The following is a 27,381-nucleotide window of genomic DNA, read 5'->3' on the forward strand; positions in this document are numbered from 1 at the left end:
ATTACATTAAAAACAATAAATTAATAATTTAAAAAAATTGTGTTTTACTCCAGATTTCTTTAAATTTCTAGTTGAAGATGACATACTCTGCAAGACCTTGGGTTGCTCAAACCAAGAATCCGTTTATTTCAAGAATTAAGAAAGTTCTTTATTATCTCTACGGTAGAAAACCTTATTATTTCTCTTTCGATTGCTTTACATCGCCAATCCTGCCAGTAATACAGGTATGTAAGATTTTAACTAATCAAACTATTTCATCTGTCATTGTCGATTAGTTTTCTTTTAGATTTCCATACATATTCAGAGATTGAATTATTAAGCGTCTATCAATTTGCTTTATTCACATACTGTCCACAAAAGTATGCATCACAATAATTTCAATTAATGTTTGGTTATAATTCACTAGGCTGAAAATTGCTTGCCATGTTGTGAATATCTTTATAAAAATTGTACTTTGGTTTCAGTGATATTGTTTGCAAGGTCTATAAATCCTTTAGCTGGCATTCTTCCACCTAAAGGGATGGTATAAATTTTGTTTTTATTTATAAGTTTTTGTAAATAAAGAAGTTTCATGAGTTTAAAACAATGCAACTAAATAATATGTCAATTTTGAGTTGTATCTACAGCCAATAAGGTCACACCCTGCAGTGCCAACTTCACTGACGGCGCTAAATGCGTTGGAGGTTTCGTTGAAGACTTTCAAGTTTCTTAGAGATTAGAGACCTTGCGAAATAAAAATTTCTTATTTTTACCTGATACATTTATCTTTAGCATGTTTAGATTGATCTCATGTTATGACATTACATGTGGTGTAGTCACATCGAATTACAAGCTTTTTTTCTGACTTAACCTTGACTTTTATGACAGTCACTCAAGTATACAACAATGTTATGAAAAGTAAGTTCATACTAAAGTATGTTCTAAAGCTATGCGTGCTTTTTAGGGAACGTTTTAGTGGAAGATGTTCTAAAAATATCTTGTGTGTAATCATATTGCTGGTATTGGTTTCAAAACTTTCGTAGTGGTGATAATACTTAAGAAAGAAGGTTTAGTGCAGCATTGTTGGACATTGTACATAATTTATTGGATGCGGTGAAGACAAATCAGATCCAATCACTAGAACTCGTGCACTTGCTGCAGAATTGGTACTGTCTAAAGACACCGTTTTCCACATTACTAGGGATGGTAAAAAGAGTAATGTTGATATTGGATGAAGAAGCGTGAACTTATTACTCGTTAGCAAAATCTTGGAGTTCTACCTCTTATAATAAAATTTATTCCTTTTTTTTGAACCTATTCTCACCAAAAAGCAGTTTTGTGCGAGTAGCTTTTTAAAAATGATTTGGACAGGTGCATGTATCTCTCATTTGTAATCTATCATTCTCTGCTTTACCTTGAGTGACTCTGTGTCACCTAATACCTAATAAATCATAAACTACTGTGGTTCTGCAGAGATTCTAATCCCTAAGAAACTTTTGAAAATCTTTAACGTGACGCATTTAACGCCGTTAATGAAGTTGGCATTGCCTGTTATGCTCTTATTGCTTGTAAACAAAACTAAAAATATAAATATTACAGCTTGAAAGTCTCATGATAGCATTCATCTCACGCAACTTGTACTCAAGCACAGGTTCTTGTAACCGCACTGTTCATGTGGGTATTCTAAAGATGTGTAACATTCACCAAAAAATTAAAAGGCTTATCAAAGGAAAAGAACACTGAATTTAAGCCAATTAATTAATTTTTTGTTTTACAGGAGCTAACAAACAAACCATTTTGTTCTATCGCTTTTCCTAAAAACGTACGGAACAAATATATTCCAAACAAAATAGAAAATTATTCACTTAAATATTTTAGGCAAAACGTTAGTATGATTTAAATGGATATTGCTATGTTCTATAAGAATTTGCTATTTAGAAGTTCTAAGGCCTATATTTTAACACAGATCAATTCTCTTCTCTTAGATTCATAACTTATTGTACACTCGGAAAACATTACAGTTTTTTATTAAACACATTAATTCCCATCGCTAATTTTATTCAGCACTAGGCACCCAAACACTTCTACATTTTATCTCCAATCAGGCAACTTACCTCCGTATTGATTGAACATTGTTTAATTATTTTGTTCTATCAGATATTCCAATTATTTTAAACAGAAAATTTAAAATATTTGTTTATACTATAATTATCATTAAAGATATAATAATTTATTTAAATAAAATATTAAATACATCTCTTCAAAGATGTACAAATTAGAAGTAACTTTATTGATCTAGTCCAAAACATTTAGTATGATAACAAACAACTTAAAACTGATAACATCTTAGTGCTTTAATTCTAACGGCTAGAATAATAATGTGGTCAATGAACGGCTTTGCCCAACCTTTTTATGACTTTGGAGATTCTTCTGTATAATGCTGAAGTCTGCCATTGAGCTCTGGGTTAACACAAAATGTGAGGCGTAATACCAATGGCCAAAGGCAGGTGAAGGAGTTCATTAGAATGAAAGTGGGCACATTGTACTCACATGAATCTTCTGGGTGCGCCGGAGTTGCTTAATATCAAGCAATCGTAAAAGTCATCGCAACATGTCCTTTTACATTGCGAGTGCATAGGAGTGAGATTCCTCATATTACTGCTTTGATCTGTGCGGAGGCACCTCTGAAGCTACTTTGGGGGCCTGCTTGTGAGCGTTGGTCTGGTTAACGAAAGATCCTTATGGGTCGTGGTGGCTAGAAGCCGTTTGGCATTTCTTTAAATTGTCAATTAAACAACTACGAGGGTCGTTTGAAAAGTCCGTGCAAAGTCAGAGAGATAGCACTACTGGCGCGTATCGAAGTTATGTTTACTTAGTAGCATCTCTTGGAAGAACACACACCAAGTTTCCGCCAGATCGGTCTATTTCTTTGTGTTTGGCATTCGTTTGAATCGAGGAAGTCGAGTGATTTTCAAAAAATGGACGAAAAAGAATTTCGTGTGTTGATTAAACACTACTTTATGAAAGGCAAAACGCCTCAGGAGACTAAAGAGAAGCTTGATAAACATTATGGTGACTCTGCACCTTCGATTAGAACAGTTTATAAGTGGTTTCAAAATTTTCGGAGTGGCCATATGGGCACAAGTGACGCTGAACGTTCTGGACGCCCTGTTGAGGTTACTACTCCAGAAATCATTGATAAAATCCATGATATGGTGATGGATGACAGAAGAGTGAAGGTGCGTGAGATTGCTAGTGCTGTGGGCATCTCGAATGAACGGGTACATAATATTTTGCATCAACATTTGGACATGACAAAGCTATCCGCAAGATGGGTGCCGCGATTGCTCACGCTTGACCAAAAACGAAATCGTGTGAAGTGTTGCAAGGACGGTTTGCAGCTGTCACTGTGGATGAAACATGGATACATCACTACACTCCTGAGACCAAAGAACAATCTAAACAATAGGTTACCAAGGGGGAATCTGCGCCAAAAAAGGCGAAGACCGTTCCTTCGGCCGGAAAGATTATGGCGACTGTCTTTTGGGATTCGCAAGGAATAATCCTCATCGACTATCTGGAAAAGGGTAAAACTATTACAGGTGCATATTATTCATCGTTATTGGACCGTTTGAAAACCGAGCTGCAAGAAAAACGCCCACGATTGGCCCACAAAAAAGTCCCTTTCCATCACGACAACGCACCAGCTCACACCTCAGCAGTTGTGGTCGCAAAATTAATGGAAATAGGGTTCCAACTCGTTTCACATCCCCCCTATTCTCCAGACTTGGCTCCCTCGGACTACTATTTTTTCCCCAATATGAAGAAATGGCTGGCGGGAAAAAGATTTTATTCAAACGAGGAGGTGATTGCAGAAACGAATGGCTATTTTTCAGACTTGGACAAATCCTATTATTCGGAAGGGATCAACAAACTAGAGCAGCGTTGGACGAAGTGTATAAGCCTAAAAGGAGACTATGTTGAAAAATAAAAAAGGTTTACCCCAAAAAATTAAGTAGTTTTTATTTTTGCACGGACTTTTCAAACGACCCTCGTATTTATAAGGGAGCTGGATGAAATGAAATAAGAGGGTATATAAGAGTGTATTGAAATGACAGTATCTTGTTGGTTTAGGTTAATTTCGCCATTGCTGTCTTAAGATCGTTTAAGAATGTGGCGTCCAAAACATTGAATGATGAACTTGAAAGAGAATCAAAAGCGTTACGTCAGGAAGGTGAAGAACTTGTAGAAGCCGTTCGCCAAGTAAATTACGATGGCATAATGAATTTCGCTTATTTTGGTTTGTTCTCGAAGTACAAGAGGCACCACAGACAACGTCCTACTAGACTTACAAAGGTACTAATTTGGTAAATTAATCGAAATTTTAACAGTTTTATTTTATAAATGTATTATACCAATAAACCTTCTTTAGTCTCCAACATAGTTACTGGTTTTACTGCTAATAGTACCAGTGATTTTATTCGACAAAGCATGCTTTTTTTTTTTAAACTGGCCAGTTTTGGATTTTCTTCATCTCAAATGATTGATTTTCCATTATGTAGCACGTATATCTAAACTATGTTTGGGTGACTAATTTTAAATAGCGCAGTTTCCATTGGCTACTATGGAAAATATATTATTATAAGTTCTGATTGGACATAAACATTGTAATCCACTGTTAGGATTTACTATAAAGGTATCTTTGGAGCGAAGATTTTTGCTTCTTTAAGAATTCTAATTTGTTTAATTGATTTCGTACTCACAGTTAAAAATTTATTTACATTCTATGAAATAACAACTTATTATTATCTAGACACACAATTATATGTTCAAAATGTAATATTTTATTTTCAAGTGGTATTGGTTAAATTAATGTATGGTAGATGTATAATGTATAATGTATGCATATTATATATATATATATATATAAATTTAAATGCTGAGCACATACTTCTTTATATTAGTGAAGAGATTAAAAGAGATTCTACTTTTCTGCTCAACCCTTTAAATGTATCACTAAGCTTTGCGTTTGAATCTTTTGTTTCTATTTTCAGATAAAATTATTGAAAGCTGACGGTACTACTATGAAGCTTTTTTGTTATTTAAAAGAAAAGGTAAAAGAAGCACCTCGACCAATTGGAGTGGTGAGTGAAATATTTTTACTTTCTCTTAAACAGAAACTTACTTTCTCTTTTCAAAGAAAGTATTTTATTTATTTTTTTTAATTTGTTACTAAACTCTTGAGCACTTGCTGCATTGAAGACACTTAAATCTTATTTCTTCAGGTTTTGCATTCAGAATCCTGAGTCGATTTTTTGACCAAATAAGTCGGTTAAAGGGAGAAGATGTACGCTGTTTAATTCGGTCGAAACCTAAACTACCTTTGGTTACTTTTCGTCAGCTCTCTCAATCTTTCTTTGTTCTTTGTTTTTTTGTGGTTGGTTTCACCACATTGTCAGGACCTCAAGTATATTCTTATCGCTTGTTATTTGTGTAATCATAGTTTCTTGGAGCTTCAAAAATATGAAGACAAGGGTATAGAAGTATGACTATATATCGTATAATATTACATGGAAGTGCTTGATTTTATTTTATTTTTTTACTGATAAAAACCCACTTCAAATTTTAAGATCAGGCTTAAGCCTTTTTCACATAAGCTAACCATCTTTTTAATATTTATTCATTGAGGCTTAAATCAGGTCCCTTTTATAAAGCCGCTAGGGCAGGAACAATCCAATCAGAAGGGATTAGGGTTCAGCATAATCTTGGAAACTGATGATGGTTTCAGGGTATGAACACAGATGAAAGTTCAAGTATAATGAGTCTGGAGTGCGGATCAACTGATGTAGAAGTCCAATCAGATGGTGATATCCAGCGAATAATCAGTCGCGAAAAATTAACTCGAACTGAAACCAAATTGGATGACATGCCAGAATGGAAGAGGTGTAAGAAATATATTAGAAAAATGCTAAGACTTTCATTGAGATATAACGTAAGTAGAATGTTGGAAGTTTTTAAAATATTGAAAAAAAAAAATTAATGTGTAAGACTTACTTGTAAAGTCGTGACTTTCCCTAGAGACAATGCTCATAGTGACTGATTTGCTTTAAACAGTCACTTTCCCACAAATAAATTTTATGTAGGGTACATTGGAGTCTGGAACATGATGGCCAAAGTGGACGATATTCTTGAGAGGAGGGGAATCGATAATGTTATTAAGGAGGATTAGTGGAAAACAAAATTAAAAATTTGATGGCTATTATAATGTAGATAAACATGTATTTCAAATTTTCAAGTTTGCAACAAACAATTCAAAACAGCCCATTTGTCCATTTATTATTTTTCCTTTTTCAGTTTCGGAAACTCCCTGAAGCAACTGTTACTTCTCTGCGCGAAATATTTCAACGCCAATTTCCTATATACGTATTAAATAAAAAAAGGTCACATCACTATGGACTATTAGAAAAGGAAGCAGAATTGGGCCATGCAAAGTACCCACCACCTGTTTTTCATGTGAGTTTTTATAAAATTTAACCTTTTTATCTCTTTATAAACATATACTAAGATGCCACAACATTTCTGTAGGTAGTAGTTAAGAGTATAAGCTGTAAGAAGTTTTTTTATTTCGTGCCCAATTCCACACAATATACAGGGTGTCCCAAGCTATATGGATAACGACTTTTTCTCGGAAACTAAGATAGCTAGAAAAAAACTAAAAAATACGTGTTCCCTTAGTTTTTTGTTAGAAATCCAAATTTACTTTGTAAATTTTTTTCGGTGCTTCCAGAAGCGAGATACAGGCACCAACTTCATTTTTTTAAATGGGGAGGTGGGGTTTTTATTTCAGAAATAGATTCCTCTATTTTTTTAAAGAAACTTTTACTCGAAAGGTTTTTTTCTGTGAGCGATATTTTAGAAGTTATGAATGAAAACATGATTCTTATAAGAAATGTCAAAATGATAATATTATAACGGTTTTTTGATTGAATAAGAAGAAAAGTACTATTTTATCATAAATTTTACTCCTCATTAATATTACAGATCATGCTCGAAATGGCCTCCACCATTAGAGATGCATAGACATGCACTTTCCTGCCCCTTACTGCCAAAGAAATAGATTCAGCTTTAACCGACTTACAGGCATCTATTATTCTCTGCTTTAGTTCATCTACAGATGCAATTCCGGCTTGATTCTGATACACCTAGATTTAGAAATGCTTTTAGGTAAGCAGAAATAAGGAAAGAAAGAAAAACGTTATGAATAATCACCTTGTTTTTCAGGTATCCCCAAAGGAAATAGTCCATAGGTGTCAAGTCCTGTGAGAGAGGTGGCTACTGAATAGCCCCCGTGTCGATATAACATGCCCATCAAATTGCCTATCGAGATATCTCTTTACATGCCTCATGGTATTATATCGACATGGGAGACTTTTTTTTAAACATATTTTTCATCTCTTCTTGTATTTTTTCTATTTAACCAAATTTTCCGATAACTTCACTGTGTTTAAATTTCCTCCACTCATTTTAAGTCCTTATTCATCCCACTAACATTTTTTAAGTTTTGTTCCAATATAGCTTCAAATAATAGTTCTATTTAAATTAATTTAAAAATTAATGTAAGTTGTTTGTTTTTTAGCACTATATCTGTCCAGAGCAAATAAAAGCTAGCCTTGAGCAAAAAAAAATTAGAAGAGGTTCAATTGAAAAAGATGAGAAAGTATGTTTTCTACTCATTGTGTTTTCAATTTTAAATGTAAATGTGGTAGCTAATGGTTCACTCGGGACACTTGGAAGTTGACAGCATTTTGGGGTTTACCAAAAACTTCAGAGAAAGGCTATAGTGAATAAATCAATTTTCATGTCATGGATTTGCAGCAAATCTAAGGACTATTGGCGAAATACCACTGGCCCAAAGACACACGAAAATATCCAAGGGGCCCTTTGGATCGCTACCTCTTCAATAACCCATTTTTTATTATCTTGTAAAAAACTAACATGTTCAGCGTTATTTTCTGTAAATTCTACTTTATAACTCTTATATATGGAGACAACTTTATTATATAAGTGTATAAAATTTCGTAAAAATCTATCGAGCAAAAAACGAGATATTTAGGGTTAAAATTTGCTTTCGTTTTACAGAGTGAAAACTTTAAATTCAAATATCTTGCAGATTATTGCAGATTAATAGATATTACAGTTTATCTAAGTTAAATGGTGCGTTACTTGAACGAATATTTTGTAGATGAAAGTGGCTAGCATAAGGGTCTGTGACATCTAATAAATTCTAAAAAATGTTAATGAAAATTAATGCAGTAAGATGACTTAAATGATATCAATGCTGTACATATTAATGAAATGATGGGTACTTGCTGATTTGTGTACCTTTTGTCGTTTAATCAACCCTTATACTTAACATTTTAAACTGTGTTTTTGTTAAAGAGTAATAATATTAAATTAAATGATATGATAAATATTTATTATTGTAATCCAAGCAATTCTTTTGCAGGCCCCCTTCGGAATATTGCTTTCTCTTTGGCAACCAAGAATAGAAGAAAAAAGTGATATTCTGTTTTCTCAACTAAATAAGTATAAATTGAAATCAAGTAAAATGAAGTCTATTTGTTTTCCATATGAAGATACACGGAAGAGAAATAAAAAAGAGGACAAAATGGAGTCAAAGAAGTCTCCTGCGAAAACTAGGGGGAAAACTTGGAGAAAAAAATCGTTCAGACAATCAATGCAAACGAAATTATCACCTGTAGACAGAGAAACACGCCGTTCTGTAAGAACAGTAAAAAAGAGTTCTTTAGAAAAGGAAATAGTCGATGAACTGGCGAATATGGATACGCAGGATTTGATAAATAAAAGTAGCCCGATAAGTGAATCGCAGAATAAAACTATCCTTAGAAGAGATTCGGTAACCGATAAAGGACTTGCGAGCGGTGATGATTTAGTTACTGACAGAACTAGAAGACCACAGTCTAACACCAGCTTGCTGACTCGCGTTTCACACCGACTAACAATTAAAGTTCAAAAGGTCCTTAAGCATATGCGGAAATCAATGAAGCCGTTTTCAAAAAAAGAAAGGAAAGTAGTATTAGCCAAGTTACATAAACTTCTAGCCGAGAAACGTAAAACCAAGGAAGAAACATCGGGCACTTGCAAATCTGTACTGCACTCGATCAATAGATACTTTCAGGCGTTGAAGAAGCGTCAAATGTTTAAAGAAGGCGCCACTGTAAGCATGTTTTAATTATTTGCTTTAAATTGTAAAATAAATAATGGTTTTGATTTCAAAATTTACTTTTCTCTGCAATTAGTTTTCGGCATTACTCCAATTTCGATATTGTGTCACTTGCAAAGTGCTACTTTGCAACTAGATTGTTCAGATTTATTGATTTATTTTAACGGCTCATATGAATTTTCTTTAAATAAACTATTATTTAAACTATTAACAATAGACATTAGCTCTGCGTCGGAATGAACTCGCAAATATCTATCACAATTTCTTTGAGTGACGCTTGAAAATATTCTAGTTTGGTAGTAAAAATCTGAATTCAAAAACAAAAAACAAAAAATTGACATTTCTAGCCAAAGCATTGTAAGTCAATTAAGCTTAAGTCAGCCGAGTCACTTCAGAATTTGTTACAAGGCCGAAATGTGTGACTGCTGTCCAATTTTAATTCTCACCCTCATGACAATCACGTCCGTTGTACATCTCTTACCGAACTAATTATTTTGCTGCATGTATTATTGCAATATTAGTGCCCAAGAGAATGTAAATATTCTTCTAAAAATCAGATAAATTACAAAGTTGAAAACACTTTATATTCATTACTGAATATAAATAATATTACTATCAGCCGTGAGATATAGGAAATTGTATTTACATTTATAACTACAATGAGGATTCCGATTAAGCATACTTTCTTATTATATGTTTGGAAATTTAAAGTTATTTTAATTTTATTATTATTGTTATTATTAGTATTATTATTATTAGTCCATTGTAGAAGCCCATAATTCCTTAAAAATATTTTTTTTAAATTAAAAAATATCTTGTTCATACCTAATATACAGGGTGACCAAAGTTATATGCTCCACCCACTTTTTTTTTTAACGGCGGGAAATTTCGAAAAAATAAAAAACACTTATTTAATCATTTTTAGTCTAGTTTATTTTCAGTGACTGATCCATTTTTTTAAACCCCTGAATCTCGAGATACAGCAGCCAACTTTTGTTTTTCAAATGGAACGTTACATTTTTTGTTGCATATTTTTGTAGTATTTGAGCTCCTAAAAACAACAAAAAAAATTTTTTTGAAATCGGTTAGGTTTTTTAAAAGTTATGGTAATTTGAAATATGAAAAACAAACAGTTTACTGTCAAAATTACGTTATTTTTTTTTAAAGAATCTATTCAAACTGGGCACAACCAACGGATAGGCAAGCCAAAACTCTGGACTCCCACGCTTTGCTTGTAGCAGCACTTATGGTGGCGAAGTCAAGATCTTGGCAGGCTAAAGTTACTCGACGTTCAGGTTGTATTTTCTATAAACGTTTGGTATGGAGTTTTAGGAAATCAACTAATCGGCCCATACTTCTACAGAGAGAACTTAACTGGTGAAAGGTATCCTACTTATTTTTAAGAGACATTTTGCCAGTTCTGCTTGAAGATGTTCCTCTACAACGTCGGCTAGATATGTATTTTCAACAAGATGGTTGCCCGGCACATAATGCGAGAGTGGTTCGAGGATACCTGGACAGAAATTTCCATGAAAAGTGCTTAGGGGCTCATTGTCCCATCCAATGGCCACCTCGATCTCCGGACTTAACCCAAATGGACTATTTTTTTGTGGGGATACCTAAAAAAATAAAGTGTAAAGTATCCTTAATCCCGTGGCTTCAGTCGATGATCTGAAACGTCGATAACTCTAGCCTGCCTAGATCTTGACTTCGCCACCATAAGTGCTGCTACAAGCAAAGCGTGGGAGTCCAGAGTTTTGGCTTGCCTATCCGTTGATTGTGCCCAGTCTGAATAGAATCTTTAAAAAAAATAACGTAATTTTGACAGTAAACTGGAATTTGTTTTTCATAGTTTAAATTATCATAACTTTTGAAAAACCTAACCGATTTCAAAAAAAAATTTTTTGTTGTTTTTAGGAGCTCAAATACTACAAAAATATGCAACAAAAAAGATAACGTTCCATTTGAAAAACAAAAGTTGGATGCTGTATCTCGAGATACAAGGGTTTAAAAAAATGGACCAATCACTGAAAATAAACTAGACTAAAAATGATTAAATACGTGTTTTTTATTTTTTCGAAATTTCCTACCGTTTAAAAAAAAAGTGGGTGGAGCATATAACTTTGGTCACCCTGTATGTAACGAAGCAATACTTCATTTTCGAAAAAAAGAAAAATTGATCATAAGCACTGCAAATTACGTATTGTTATTTTTGGTAATCGACAAAAATATCTGCCACTACCATAAAAAGAATTTAAATTCTGAGATTTAAAATACGAGAAATTGTTCCAAGAAAACTTGTTTCATAACTTTCACATTAGTTAGGCGCTAGAGTGCAGCAATTTCTCCAAGGCACCCTCTTAAGGGCCAACCGCTTAAGGGCGTTTGCCCGTTTCAACAAAGAGTCAGCAAACATTAAATAAATCTCTGATGTAAATTTCAGTGATTTGATAGTAAATAAATCGTTTCATTCGCCGCTATTTATTTCTTTTCTTTCTTTTTCTTTGCAGAAGTCAGAAATATACAATCATTTAGCCCAATTAATGACAACTAAGACTAAAACAGAAGCACGGCTAAAATCGTTTAAAAAACTCTTGAGAAAGAAGTTACTATTAAAAAGAAGACAAAAGCTGTTCGTCTGGTTGCAGAAAGTTGATTACAAATTATATCTGAAACAGATGCCGAAAGATAAAGACCTCCAGACAAAATATAAAGCACTATACGATGAATTGTGGAAGAAGTATAAGTCCTTATCAAAGACACTTACAGTTAGAGCTTTCCTTAAAAAACGGTCTCGACCTAAGTGCAAAAAACCAGTACCTAAAAGGTCAATAACGAGTAAAAAAGAAGCTGACGGTGCAAAGAAGTCTCCGAGAAGTTCCAAAGGGTCAGTTGGTGAACCAGATATAACAGAAAAAAAGAAAACAATCAACAGAAAGAGCACACTGCATAAAAGAGATTCAGGTGGCAAGGAGGTATTTGCAGATGGAAAGAGAGATTCAGTTACCAGTACGGTATCATTGCCGAAAAGAAAGAGTACGGTGAAAAAAAAAATCGTTAAGAAACGTAATAAACGGGGTAAGCTTCGTAAATGGAAATTTTCGGACAGGCCTTCTTGTCCGATTAGGAAAGGTGGTAGATATGTAACTGTCTACGGGAATTCAGCCAAATACCTACCATTGGAGATTAGATTACCTGAAGCGCTTCTAAAAAGTCAACAAATTAAAAAGGTAATTGAGTCAGATTTTTAGTAATCTATTCTTTTTATTATTAGAATTTAGAATAGGACTAAACCCACTACACAATGTAGGTAAGAGCTTGACATATCGGGAAGCGTCGGTAGGCAAGATACAGTCTTTCAGACGGAGCTAATATAGTAATATACACCTTTGTACTACCGACGGAAAATGAATAGTTTTATGGTCATCATCTCGAATAGCCAACCAAGCCAGAGCTTAGAAGGTTCTGCTCAAGGCTAGTGTTTACTGCTAGAAATCCCGGCAAGAATTGGTAGTCAAAATAAGGTCTTTTTACGGGTAACGGAGCGCTTCATCGAAACCAGTTGCAATCCTACTTGCAGAGGATACAACAAACACCGCCTCTAGTGATGAACTTCTTCGGCCGTACCTGACCGACTACCTTCTACCACCGTCTGGTTGGATACTAGACAACATTAAACGAACTGGTTCAATTCTAAACGCCACAACATGAAGGCGCTGTATTTTTTTGAACTTTATTATGTGAAATTTCAATTGTGCTAACATATATTTCTTTTGTTTTATTTTCAAAAGGATAATCTACCAATGATCTGGAAGGAGCCAGAACTTTCTAAAATGGTGAAGGTAAGCATTTTTTAATACCCAATCATAAACTTATCTATATAGGTAATTTTTAATAAAGGCTTTTGTTCGAAACGTTTATTATGTTTGTTGCAACCCAAATTACCAAAAATAATAGCATAATACGGTATACGTATATGGTATTACATAAAATCTGGCATGAACAACATCTGGTTTTCTTGCAAAAACTCTAGTTGAATTGCCTATTTAAAAGAATGTACTGTGTTTTAGAAACTACCATATCTAAAAATTTATATAATTTAGTGTTTGTCAACATCAGAAGTATTTGGACGGTTTTACGATCCACAGTATCTTAAGCTGAAAAACTGCTTCAGCTCTTCTGAGGTAGTTTTACTAGTCGTTTTTCTTTCATAATCTCCTTTAGTTTCAGTGTGATCTCAGTTCGCAAGTGCTGGGATTGTACTTGACCCTTTTGGCCCGTTTTTGCTTAATAATCGTTTCATTAACACTTATTTCACAGGGTGAAGCATACTCACAAGACTCCCTTACATCTTTAGAGGAACTAGAGTCAGAAGAAAAAATAGAAAGTTCGTCTTCAGTGACAAGTATAGGTGAACCGAAGAAAAGTGACGCTCATGCACGCTGGTTTCACACAAAAATTTTCAACAGATACGTACCTCTCCGTAGCCGCGCTAGTACCGCTTACTACTTCTTGAATAAAGAACTAAGTACAGAAAATTTTAAAGGAACTAAAAAGTTTAGAATTTACTGTTTTCTAAAAGGGTTGCACACAACATCGAAACGGAAACGATTATACCAGATTCCAGAAACCTCACGCAGGGCGTTTTTGCCGCTTTATCCAGAGAAAGGAAGGTGAAATTGACCATTCTAATTAAAATTAAATTGATATAAACAATTTAATTTAAATCATACTTATAATGACTAAGTTAGATCTAACTTTTTGAATCAATCACACGACACAATCCTACTTAGTAATCAGAACTACAAAACGTTTTATTTATTTTTAATTTCAGATCATTTCATGGGTAATTTCTGTGCAGCACTACCAACATTACCACATTCGGTCTCTGAAGCAATTCGCTTACTGTCTCTTCTTTAGCTCATCTATCAATCTCAGTAAGAATTTCTTCTTTGTCTAAAGAAACATCAGATAGCTTTATTCTTCTTCCTTTAACACGTGGATTTTTGGTTTATGGAGTTTCCATTGATTTCTTGCTGACAATGTTGTTTATTAAAAATTATTATTTCAAAGTTGACACATTTCATCATATCATAGTATTTGATTAAATCTTATCTAATTTAGAAAATATTTTCTTTAAAAAAGTATTATTTTTTCCTTGAAAGAGAAGAAACATTAGTGACACAAAAATATTTATAACTTTTTTTTACGCCTAAAATGGTATGAGATGTGACCTTTTTTTTCCACCTCAAAATACCTCCTTTGTTATGTGCATGTTCGCGTTATTCGACTGCCAAGTTCTCACTAGTGAAATTGAATTTAATTATTATCAACAAGAGCTTTGGATATATATTTAGTAAATTTAAATGATCTGTTCTGTTTTGTAGTATAATTCATCCCAAAAAGAAAGCTTATTTGAAGAAATGGAAGGGCAAAAAACTATTGCCTAATTTCAAGAAGAAATTTGAAGTTTTTGATAGATGCGAGTTAGAGCCACCAGAGGTATACACTTATTTTGATTCATTTTTATTAATTTTCATAGTTATTAATTCACATTTAATGTCTTGTTACAAACCTTGCATCCAATTGGTTTTCAGAAACAAAAAGTCAGCGAAATATATCGATATTTCTATGTAGAATGACGGGAATTTAAAACTCTTCGTATCGCATCGTAACTCTTCTTACGATGAAAAAAATAAGAAATCACCTAAACCAAATATTAGCACTAATGTTGCTTGACTAATTTGACACTAAAAGTGACACCAATTACTACATCCTGCAACGACCTAGTCTTTTTAAACCGTGGAAGGCCTGGGATTTGGTTCTTCTACAGAAATTCAGAAAAATCCTGATATAAGCTGCAACTGAAATAGTTAGGCAATTTTAAAATACTTCCTAAACAGGTTATTGGACAGAATCTCTCCCGCGTTGGCAATTTGCCAAAGGGGGGCAAAAAATCTGACGTGTTTTTTATTTTTTTCAGAGAATAAAGTACAACATCACTAAACAACCCATTCAATTGTGTAAAAGGAAACATGAGAATTCATTTAAACCGCGTCTGAATGTACCAAAGAATTGGGCCTCACCGATTGTCTGGCATCCAGGACCATTTGAACATAAATACCATAACAGAGCGTTTTTGAAGAGAAGGAGCGATAGTTTGAAAATATTTCAGGGCAACTTCTTGCCAGTAAATCCATTGGCTTCGAAGTAAGATCATTTTAATTTATTTCAAATGATTGCTAAGCATTGCAGGCGTATCTGCCTGTATTTAATGAATATAGAGAAATTAGTCTGCTATAATCATCTATCTAAGCGATTTAAAACAAAAACAAAAAAATATCTTAAATAATAATAATAATCTTCTTTCAGTTTTTAAAAACACCGATAGTTTAGTTTGGTTTAGTGAAAGTACGATGCTCTAGTTTCTTTTAGAATTCTAGGTGTAGGATTGGTAAATTCTAGAATCTAAGAAATAAATACGTGACCAATAAAGTGTAAAAGGAAGTAGTCTGGGTATTTTAAACTAGATTTTTTATAAATATATTGTGGTTAATTATTTAGATATTCAGGAGTGGCTGTTATTTTCAATTTTGTAATATTTCAAAGTTGATATCTTTATCATTGATGAATCAATTTACTCTCATGTAGATAATAAACTTGAACCTGACTTATCACTTGATTATATTACAATATTAAATGTTCAGATTCACAATTTATATGCAAAATAACTCTCATTAAAATAAATGATACCTGTTCGGATTCATTAATTTTTGTTTAGATTAACTGTAAATATAAGTCCCAATCAGTTGATTAACCATTTTAATATCATCACATTTTTATTCATTACAGACTTGAAAAGAAATATTTTTATACTGAAGCAATCAACTACTTTGTTACACATCATCGAGAAAGACAGAAGTCGTTTGATCTTTTTCTAAGTAATATGCCATTTCCGCCGAGAAAAACTAGAATTCGCGATAAAAGATCAAACTGGGAGCACGTACCAAAAATCAGTACAGAAACGAAATTCTTAAAAGTGTAAGAATTTATTTAGGATAATTTTGTTGAGTAATTTGCCAGGTTGGGGGCAAATTACAAGTCTTTGATTAAGGCAGCTTTACTTCTTAGATTTCTTATCCCCACTGCTATTATTATTTATTATTTATTGGGATGAACTTAATACAAAAAAGGTTAACGATCAAACACAAGTTACATCAACAATAAAACCATACTAATTGTCTGTTTTTCTGATCGATCGCGATTGATAATTCTTGAATAACTCATTTCTTTCTTCTTTTACTGTTCAACCACTATTTTTGGTCTATATGAAGCCTATCTAATCCCAAACTTATCGTTCCAAGGCTCATGTAGCCTTAAAGAGTTTTCCTTGGACTTGGTATGGTAACTGTATTACGAAAATATATAACTTTCATTTAAAATTTTTCAAAATAAGAGCATTGATTTTAGGAGGCTCTTGGTAGCTGGGAGCCATGCTGGCCACAAAAATATTACGTAGGTTTTTTGTAAAAAAGTGAAAGTAAATAAACATTTAGTAATGCTACCATTTTAAGAAAATTGGCCTGCAATAAAAGTGTACTTACTGAAATAAAAAATACTTACTATAGTATAAGAATATTTACTATATCATGGAGCAAAAGAAAACGGTGTGTTTCATACCATATTTATTTTTTTAGTTGTGGTGTTTACAAGATCACTGCGAATATTCAAACTCAATGGGGACTCACCGTGAATGCTTTAGAGGTTCTGGCTTGTGGACCTGAAGCTAATGACACACGACGTAGATATGTCCCTTTCTTAGATTCATCAGATGAAAGCTCTATTTCCGGCAAAGGTAAAAGAACCAATAAACATAATTCACAGTCTTTTGTAGGCCCAATTGGTTTTTGCTGGCCACTTTTATGTCAACCGAAATAGAAGTTAGTAGAAAATTCCAGTAGATGTCTCTTAATTGGATTCCTGGTCTTTATGGAATTTAAGATAATGAGCCAGCTTAGTACCTATCGATGAACAGCGCAGTTTAAACTTAAATCTCTAATTACAATTTTTTGTTTTTTTTTTCCGCATCGACTGCTGATTTCCGTTCTATTTCCATTGCCACTTGAGCTGTGAAGCTTCCACACACAACTCTTTGCCTTTCAAGGCAGATTGGAGCCTTGGTTTACAAGAACTTTTGTCACAAATACTCCTCTTTTCTCATCGACCCAGTCTTTCGAGGTAGAGTGCGGAATATTTTTGTTGTAACTACGATTTATAAAACTAAGATAACTTATTTTATCATTATAAAAGTATTTTTGGGCTCTTGATACAATTATAATTTGTTATTTGCTTAGAAAAATTATTTTATGAACTTTTCAAAAGAGGCTATTTACTCTAAATACAGTTACTAAAATACTAGCAGTACATTAAATTTATGTTCCTGAACACCTTAAAATAGACTAAACCTGAAGAACATTAACCTTCTGTTGAATTATTTTCATAAAATTTCTTTTAACCATTTAAAATTTAAATACAAATTCAATACAAATATACTTTCCAATACAAATTCAAACTTAAATCTAAGTAAAAATGATATAATAAAGCTTAAAAATAGAATAAACAAATAAAGTATTATTCCAAAACATCCAAAATTTTCAAACTTTATTTGGCACTTTTTCTAAATATAATCGTTTTGTGACTTGTCCTGTCACATAATCCTTAATCAATCGATAGTTAAGTTAAATTTGATTTTGGTCAATAATTTTAGTTTGGTTTTTATCAATTTTAACTTAGAAAAACTGCGCTCTGATGTCTCAGCAACTAGAATTGTAATAAAAATTCTCAAGTTGATACTTTTATTTCATTTTTTTGTTTTCAATTTGAACATTTTCTTTATCAGAATTACAAGTTAGCAAATATTTTGAAACATACTGTAGCAAGAATTAGAATAAATTATCTTTAGCTGTGGTTTGACTACATGCAATGCAAAGTATACGAGTATTTACTTTTTCTGTCAAAATTCACATCAGATATTTTGTTAAGTATTTCATTAATTCTATTTGATAATAAAATGAAATTTTCAGAGGTCGTATGTGATCCAGATCGCTTCATTACTGCACCATACAATATATCTGGAAGTAAATATATAACATATATTTACCCACCGGCGAAAAACCTGAAGAAAGTATATGCACACAGACGGCATAGATATGTTCAAACAAAATTAGGGGAAGCATATGTAACACATCTTCGAGTAAATAGCCCTTTTATGTAAGTAAATAGTTGAATTATTTTAATCGGGTTATATTAGGAAAATTTGCTCTGCGCTATGATCTACTCGAGTTGAATCCCTTAATTGTGTATTAAAAAAAAAATCCCTCCAAAAGATTTTACCACTTAGGGTGAAGGGACCAGTAATTGACATACCAGAAATAAACTGGTATTATAAGGGATATGAGCCGTTTTTAGTGGTAATTCTTTCAATTTCGTTATTGAGAAGCCTTTGGGCAGCAGTTCCAGAAAATATTAATTATTGGAAGGTTCCTTGGTATCAGTGGAAGGTTATTTGTGTTAAAAGTTCAAAATCAAGGAAAAAACAAGCCGTTGCTAAGGAGGATTGATAAGAAAATAATTTTCCTTTTTTCTTATTTTTCGTCTATTTGTTCATATATTCGTGTGGTTATCAATGTTCTGTTATAATTAGTATTACTTGTAGATTTCATTTATGTAGTTTTTTTTTTTAATTATAAGAAGCATTGAGGATTAAAATGGTGCTGACAATCACTGGTCCTTGAAACGGCATTCTGCCCAGTAATTGACATGTATGTCAATTACTAGTCCTACAGCTTTTTTGTTTGAGACCAGCGATTGATTTCCTGGGAAAATGATAAGATAGGTTGATAAATTTTATTATAATTTAAATTCAATACATTGTAAAATAAAATCATTGATAAAAATCGGCAACATAAAATAAATAGTAAAACTTCCAACAAAATATGTTTAAATTAATGAATTAGCAAATGTACGCCTTATTTCAAGAGGGCATGCAGAATGATTATTCTGTACAGAACAACAATGTATGAACAACAAACTGGAATAATCGTGATCGCCGAATAGCTTCCGAGGCCTACGTGATTGATAAAAACGACGCCCACTTATCGGAGTTGGAAAATCTCTCATTCTCCCTCAGTTTTGGGTCCTAGCCACATGACAAAGAAGAAAGGGAGGAAATGGCTAAACCATAGAATTCCATCAAAGAAAACGGCCAGAGGAAAAATGAGTTGGTGACTTTGTGATGTTACACATTAATAACATAAAAAAGATTGTAAGATCTATTATATTTACCAATTGACAGACATGTTGTCCGAAGACGAATATATAGCATCCACAGGCTAAATAGGCTAAACTGTATTTAAAAAAAATGAAATCGTTATGAAAACCATTTTTAATTTCTAAACACGTGAAGGTTGGATCAAAGACGCGTAGATGCCATCGGTAGCTGCGTTATAGGCGGAATGAATGAAACAAGGATGTGACCACATAGTCTAATCGGAAGTAGAGAGGGTAATTTGGTACAGTGAGAACCAAAAATGTTCCCAAAAAAAAAGGTTTAAGTAACAAAATATTTAGCGGAAACTTGAAAGGATAAGAGAGCGGAAGAGTTGAGGGAAAGAGATAAAAGCGAGCCGACAGACATTGTGTACGATCTAACAAGAATGTTAGCTAATATCTCCTTGGTACTATTGAAAGTAAGGGCTGTTCTTCAAATTACCTGTCTTGGTTTGGACTTAATTAAAACTGTCCGGCAGGACAGTTGTGTAAGGGTTGATCGTCAAAAACTGCATAAAAAAGGGCAAAGTTGAAAAAATATTAGATTATTTAGGTTTGCCTATTTAAAAACTGATTGTAATTAATTATGAATAAGACTGATTTTTGTTATAAATCCAATTGAAAAAAGTGATTTGGGTGATTTAAGTGATTTATTTAGATTTAAAAGTGATTTTGAATGCATACCTTATGTCGTTTCATGAATATATTTGTATGTCAATTACTGGTCCCACCCCATGTCAAACACTGGTTCCACCGAAAATTCGGTATGTCAATTACTGGGTCATTGACATACTTCCAAAAAAAATCATTTTTGGTTGACATAAAGATCGAATTTACTGCTTTTAAAATATTAATAAAATAGAATACATCCTACTGGAGCGGTACAATTTTACAACCTACACCTGGAGCCAAAATAACGGAAGTTATTCTATCTTAAACTCGATTTTTTTCTTAAGCAGTCAATTACTGGTCCCTTCACCCTACTATCAATTGCATATTTTACTTTTCTCTATAGAAACTTTAAATGTGTCGCATTACATAGCAGATGCGGGGCAAACAGTAGAATTATATGTTTCTAATTCTTCATCCAAGGTTCAAAATTCAAGTATTTTCAATAACACATTTAGATTTTATAGTTCTTGTACCGCCCAGTCTGTAGTTCTTGACACCAACTTATGTTTTTCACTTGATAATCGCTGGAGAATCACATTGAAAATATTTTTTATTATTTCAGTACCGAGCCAAATTTTTTAATATCGCATGAAGTGTTTTACTTTACTAAAATTGCGCAAAAATATTCTTTTATCGATGGTGGAGATTTTGAATGGGTAGCCAGGTAAGATTGTCAATATTTTTATTCTTGTTATCACCTTAATGAATTAGATTTCTTTAAAGGTGTAACGTACATTATTGTTAAAAAGTCATTAGATTTTCCTTATTTACAATTACTTATTAAGATAATTATTTTTTTATCAATTTTTTTTAAAATAAAATAGATTGACCCAAAGTGCATAATCTAGCATTGTTTTATAATTAACTATCAAATACAGCAGCTTTCCAGTGAAATTATGTGACAATTTTTGCTTTTCCCAATGGTTTTTACTTCTTGTTTATCAAAGTAGATCGACCCAAGATGCACAATCTAGCATTGGCATTAATATTAACTATCAAATTCAGAAACAGCAGCTTTCCAGTGAAATTATGTGACAATTTTTGCTTTTCCCAATGGTTTTTACTTCTTGTTTATCAAAGTAGATCGACCCAAGATGCACAATCTAGCATTGGCATTAATATTAACTATCAAATTCAGATACAGCAGCTTTCCAGTGAAATTATGTGACAATTTTTGCTTTTCCCAATGGTTTTTACTTCTTGTTTATCAAAGTAGATCGACCCAAGATGCACACTCTAGCATTGGCATTAATATTAACTATCAAATTCAGAAACAGCAGCTTTCCAGTGAAATTATGTGACAATTTTTGCTTTTCCCAATGGTTTTTACTTCTTGTTTATCAAAGTAGATCGACCCAAGATGCACACTCTAGCATTGGCATTAATATTAACTATCAAATTCAGATACAGCAGCTTTCCAGTGAAATTATGTGACAATTTTTGCTTTTCCCAATGGTTTTTACTTCTTGTTTATCAAAGTAGATCGACCCAAGATGCACACTCTAGCATTGGCATTAATATTAACTATCAAATTCAGAAACAGCAGCTTTCCAGTGAAATTATGTGACAATTTTTGCTTTTCCCAATGGTTTTTACTTCTTGTTTATCAAAGTAGATCGACCCAAGATGCACACTCTAGCATTGGCATTAATATTAACTATCAAATTCAGAAACAGCAGCTTTCCAGTGAAATTATGTGACAATTTTTGCTTTTCCCAATGGTTTTTACTTCTTGTTTATCAAAGTAGATCGACCCAAGATGCACACTCTAGCATTGGCATTAATATTAACTATCAAATTCAGAAACAGCAGCTTTCCAGTGAAATTATGTGACAATTTTTGCTTTTCCCAATGGTTTTTACTTCTTGTTTATCAAAGTAGATCGACCCAAGATGCACACTCTAGCATTGGCATTAATATTAACTATCAAATTCAGAAACAGCAGCTTTCCAGTGAAATTATGTGACAATTTTTGCTTTTCCCAATGGTTTTTACTTCTTGTTTATCAAAGTAGATCGACCCAAGATGCACACTCTAGCATTGGCATTAATATTAACTATCAAATTCAGAAACAGCAGCTTTCCAGTGAAATTATGTGACAATTTTTGCTTTTCCCAATGGTTTTTACTTCTTGTTTATCAAAGTAGATCGACCCAAGATGCACACTCTAGCATTGGCATTAATATTAACTATCAAATTCAGAAACAGCAGCTTTCCAGTGAAATTATGTGACAATTTTTGCTTTTCCCAATGGTTTTTACTTCTTGTTTATCAAAGTAGATCGACCCAAGATGCACAATCTAGCATTGGCATTAATATTAACTATCAAATTCAGAAACAGCAGCTTTCCAGTGAAATTATGTGACAATTTTTGCTTTTCCCAATGGTTTTTACTTCTTGTTTATCAAAGTAGATCGACCCAAGATGCACACTCTAGCATTGGCATTAATATTAACTATCAAATTCAGAAACAGCAGCTTTCCAGTGAAATTATGTGACAATTTTTGCTTTTCCCAATGGTTTTTACTTCTTGTTTATCAAAGTAGATCGACCCAAGATGCACACTCTAGCATTGGCATTAATATTAACTATCAAATTCAGAAACAGCAGCTTTCCAGTGAAATTATGTGACAATTTTTGCTTTTCCCAATGGTTTTTACTTCTTGTTTATCAAAGTAGATCGACCCAAGATGCACACTCTAGCATTGGCATTAATATTAACTATCAAATTCAGAAACAGCAGCTTTCCAGTGAAATTATGTGACAATTTTTGCTTTTCCCAATGGTTTTTACTTCTTGTTTATCAAAGTAGATCGACCCAAGATGCACAATCTAGCATTGGCATTAATATTAACTATCAAATTCAGATACAGCAGCTTTCCAGTGAAATTATGTGACAATTTTTGCTTTTCCCAATGGTTTTTACTTCTTGTTTATCAAAGTAGATCGACCCAAGATGCACAATCTAGCATTGGCATTAATATTAACTATCAAATTCAGAAACAGCAGCTTTCCAGTGAAATTATGTGACAATTTTTGCTTTTCCCAATGGTTTTTACTTCTTGTTTATCAAAGTAGATCGACCCAAGATGCACACTCTAGCATTGGCATTAATATTAACTATCAAATTCAGAAACAGCAGCTTTCCAGTGAAATTATGTGACAATTTTTGCTTTTCCCAATGGTTTTTACTTCTTGTTTATCAAAGTAGATCGACCCAAGATGCACACTCTAGCATTGGCATTAATATTAACTATCAAATTCAGAAACAGCAGCTTTCCAGTGAAATTATGTGACAATTTTTGCTTTTCCCAATGGTTTTTACTTCTTGTTTATCAAAGTAGATCGACCCAAGATGCACACTCTAGCATTGGCATTAATATTAACTATCAAATTCAGAAACAGCAGCTTTCCAGTGAAATTATGTGACAATTTTTGCTTTTCCCAATGGTTTTTACTTCTTGTTTATCAAAGTAGATCGACCCAAGATGCACACTCTAGCATTGGCATTAATATTAACTATCAAATTCAGAAACAGCAGCTTTCCAGTGAAATTATGTGACAATTTTTGCTTTTCCCAATGGTTTTTACTTCTTGTTTATCAAAGTAGATCGACCCAAGATGCACAATCTAGCATTGGCATTAATATTAACTATCAAATTCAGATACAGCAGCTTTCCAGTAAAATTATTAATTATTAATTTCGAACGAAGCTGTTTAATCAAATAATAAATCTGTTTTCATTAATGTGACCTTAAACATTCGTAAATAAAATATGTACTTAGTCTTGTTTGTTCTCTTTGATTCCTACGATATTAAGTTATCATAAGCTCAAAATAACTTCTAATTAATTTATGTAAATAATCTGGGGCAATCATTTGATTTACCTTTACCTTTATAAAGTTGAAAATAATGTCTCAGTTTAGCATAATGAATTCAATACTGCATATTTTTATTTTCAGTAAGAGGAAAGTAAAACGGTTTCCCTCGTTCACGTAAGTATTACTTATCTAATTTTTGCCATAAAATACTGTTACAGACAAAAATTGGAGATGAAATTCGCCAATTTTGGAGCTGAACTAATTTTTATTTTGCAAATCAACAGTTAATAACAGCAATCAATGACAGTCTCAATCTGCAATCAATAACAATCTCAATAACATTTTAAAATCCTTGCCAAGCATCAATCGAATCATAAACTAATTTTTTTCATGCATTAATATTATAACTACTACGACTTAAAATAATTTTTTACCACTTAATTCCACACAATTCTGTCTCTTGCTGAGCTCCACCACCCACAACCTTCTTTGACTGCTATCTCATCGCTCCACCTGTCTCTTCTCTTTCATCCTCTTCTTCACTTTTATATACACTTATAAGTATACATTCTTTCTATCAGAAAATATTTTAATTTTTATTTTTAAGGCTGCGTAAACCTAAGAAGAAGCCCAGACGATCCCGTAAGAAACCTGACATATCTTTAATGAACTATGTTATCCGATCGACTCGTGTCCCCCAATATAAGCCTGTGTTCAAATTTAGAAAATCGTAAGTACCATTAATAATTATATTCAATAAGTAGATTAAAACTTGTGAGTCTTTATACAAAAATGGCAATGTTCAATTTAGTCAATAATAGATATAAACCCAATTCTTATATTTGATTATCTTTTGCTAGACTTAGAAGAGATGATTTTGTGGAAATGCCGATCTCTGCAATTCTCAGAGATGAAGAAATCGAAGAAACGTGTTTATCCGAGTAAGTTTTGGATAACAATCAATCCTAGTGTTAAGCATTTCTTATTTATTTATGTGAAAGCCAAGTGCTTCATATAATACAATTACAGATAAAATTTGGTGATTATACACACCACTTTTGAGGTGAAACTAAACCAATCTTTCAACCAACAGTGACATCCTCAATAACTATTAATTTAAAAAAATGCATCTCAAATCTTTTGCGTACTACGAAGTCTTCTTGGCCAATCTATCTCGAATTACGCAGATTTTCCTGTAGAACATTATTTTCTAATGGAGCTCTAAACATTCTTTTAGATGCTCAGTCATCGGTAACTAGCCATTCTCTCCAATATGTGTCTATGTACATATGTAATGATGTGCCCTCGATTTATAGTAGAGCTTTCTGTACGAACTTAGCATACACAAGTCTAGGTTTTGTGAAGAAGAACAGAAATAGCAGCGACGTTAGTCATATAGAGCCCGGTTCTTCTAAAAAGAAAAATAGGGCCGTAATTGGTACCACAATATTACCGTGCGGAGGTTTCACTGACTAGCCAGAATCTCATGGAATCTTTCTAACAAATAGGCACTGAATTAATTAATAATAATTTGTACCTTAGTTTTTCGTATTTTATTACTAAGATACTTTTAATTTTACTCTACTTTTAAAAAGCTTATTGCTTTTTTCTTATTTTTCAGGCTTTCGGATGACCTCATGAAAATAATCACGTAAGTTAATTTTATAAATATTATTTTATAGTCGCCTCGCTTAGTTGAACTGATCAATACATTGGAGCGTATTATTCAACGTTGATTTCATCCACGCTGGGTTTTCCTCATTTCTGACTGGCTTATGATTCTCATCTAACATCAGTGAATGATTTATCTGATTGTTTTTAAGGATCGTTAAATCGTATATAATAACGATTCTAAGCTATGGAAATTATCCAGGCCTAAGTTCATTGCCTTGAAATATCTATTTCTTAGTTAAGGACTGACAGTGCTGAACTTATTGCTGTTCTTTAAATTGGAATAAACATTAAATACATGCAAGTATGTGGCTTTTAATGGAAACATTTTTCTTTAAAAAAAATTAATAAATAAACATTTTAGAAGAGCTCTTTAAAAATTTGAAGTTTAATGAAAAATTCGCCATACAATTTGGGGTGTGAGAAAGTCGCATGAATATTCGTCCTTGAATTCAACTGTCAGCATCAATATTAAGCATGCTAAACATCACAATATTGACCATAAACAAAATATTATTTTTTGTTTCATTTTAATTTTTTTTTCAGGAGAGAAAGAAAACTAGCAGAAGAAGCTCGGTAAGCTTATTTTTCTTTATTCTAAGTTTAACTGAATACTATTAAAGGCAGCTTATATTCAAACGGATTAACAGTCTGACAAACTAATAAACTTTCTGGTTTCTTCTTCAATACTGCAAGAAGTGGCCCTATGAAATTTGGCATCGTCACTTGCATCATTCTTGACAACATCACAATATAAAACCTTGGAAGACCGTTTTATTAATCTCAATATTAATGAAAATTTAATGCAGTCAAATTACTTAAACGGTACTATTGTTATAAAATTTGAATAAAACATAAGCTTTTTCGTACGCTTCTAAATGGCTGCAATTACAAGCTGAAGTATTAATGAAATGTTGGGTACTTGCTAATTTGTGTACCTTTTGTCGTTTAATCAAACCTCAACTTAACTTTTTAAACTGTAAGTTTTTGTTGAAGAGATTTTCCATATTAGCTTCGTTTATAAAGACCTAGATATATGTATAGTAGCGTAAAATTCTTCTTTGTAACGACTTACCTCATCTCTATTCTTTTCCAAGTTAACTATGGTTGTAATATTTCCGAAAATTTATTTAATCTACGTTCATTATGGGCAAAGTAGTTTACTAGTTTTGCGCATATTATTAAATTCAACCATAATATGTTTCGCTTTTTCGTAAATCCAAATCCTTTTATTGGCCAGCTTTAACAGTTCCAGACAATCTAAACTGTCGACTGAGACGGCACTGGTCTCGAAAGAGTGCAATTAAATTTGTGACAGCCTTGTGACAAAATTCATAATTCCATTTTAGGCGCGCTAAATCCAAACAGACCATGAATCGGTTGTAATTAATTTTTATTGAAAATTATATATTTATTTTTAGTTCAAATATTAAAATTCAATTTATTAATGTTTATTTTTTTATTTAGTGAACGCAGACGGTTTAGAATGTTCCTGCGACAGCTGTAAGTATTATTTGTAGTGTTGCCTTGCAAAATAGTTTATTAATATGGTTATTTATTAGATAAGTTTAAACAGCGTTCATTGAATTGTCCTTTTTCCTTTTTAAGTGACAGATACTTCAGAAGAATAAGAAAGTAAATTATTATCTATTTAATGTAGGCCAT

General features: G+C 32.6%; 1 protein-coding gene across 1 annotated transcript in view; it reads left to right on the forward strand.

Moving 5' to 3' along the window:
• Nucleotides 1–27,381, forward strand: part of LOC141462307 (uncharacterized) — a 48,383-nt gene that overhangs the window by 15,327 nt on the left and 5,675 nt on the right. Inside the window, exons 14-36 of the mRNA XM_074144049.1 lie at nucleotides 72–224; nucleotides 1,757–1,864; nucleotides 4,114–4,335; nucleotides 5,034–5,123; nucleotides 5,768–5,971; nucleotides 6,334–6,492; nucleotides 7,616–7,696; nucleotides 8,486–9,217; nucleotides 11,734–12,453; nucleotides 13,015–13,065; nucleotides 13,544–13,896; nucleotides 14,611–14,725; nucleotides 15,207–15,433; nucleotides 16,076–16,264; nucleotides 16,921–17,078; nucleotides 18,307–18,493; nucleotides 20,787–20,888; nucleotides 24,187–24,219; nucleotides 24,653–24,775; nucleotides 24,906–24,986; nucleotides 25,667–25,696; nucleotides 26,263–26,292; nucleotides 27,184–27,219. Coding sequence (XP_074000150.1) covers nucleotides 72–224; nucleotides 1,757–1,864; nucleotides 4,114–4,335; nucleotides 5,034–5,123; nucleotides 5,768–5,971; nucleotides 6,334–6,492; nucleotides 7,616–7,696; nucleotides 8,486–9,217; nucleotides 11,734–12,453; nucleotides 13,015–13,065; nucleotides 13,544–13,896; nucleotides 14,611–14,725; nucleotides 15,207–15,433; nucleotides 16,076–16,264; nucleotides 16,921–17,078; nucleotides 18,307–18,493; nucleotides 20,787–20,888; nucleotides 24,187–24,219; nucleotides 24,653–24,775; nucleotides 24,906–24,986; nucleotides 25,667–25,696; nucleotides 26,263–26,292; nucleotides 27,184–27,219 — 4,184 coding nt within the window. The remainder of the gene's footprint in view (nucleotides 1–71; nucleotides 225–1,756; nucleotides 1,865–4,113; nucleotides 4,336–5,033; nucleotides 5,124–5,767; nucleotides 5,972–6,333; nucleotides 6,493–7,615; nucleotides 7,697–8,485; nucleotides 9,218–11,733; nucleotides 12,454–13,014; nucleotides 13,066–13,543; nucleotides 13,897–14,610; nucleotides 14,726–15,206; nucleotides 15,434–16,075; nucleotides 16,265–16,920; nucleotides 17,079–18,306; nucleotides 18,494–20,786; nucleotides 20,889–24,186; nucleotides 24,220–24,652; nucleotides 24,776–24,905; nucleotides 24,987–25,666; nucleotides 25,697–26,262; nucleotides 26,293–27,183; nucleotides 27,220–27,381) is intronic.

Source organism: Rhodnius prolixus, unplaced genomic scaffold (assembly GCF_049639745.1).
Source record: "Rhodnius prolixus isolate KJV_2025 unplaced genomic scaffold, Rpr scaffold_30, whole genome shotgun sequence".
In the NCBI taxonomy this organism is placed as follows: domain Eukaryota; kingdom Metazoa; phylum Arthropoda; class Insecta; order Hemiptera; family Reduviidae; genus Rhodnius; species Rhodnius prolixus.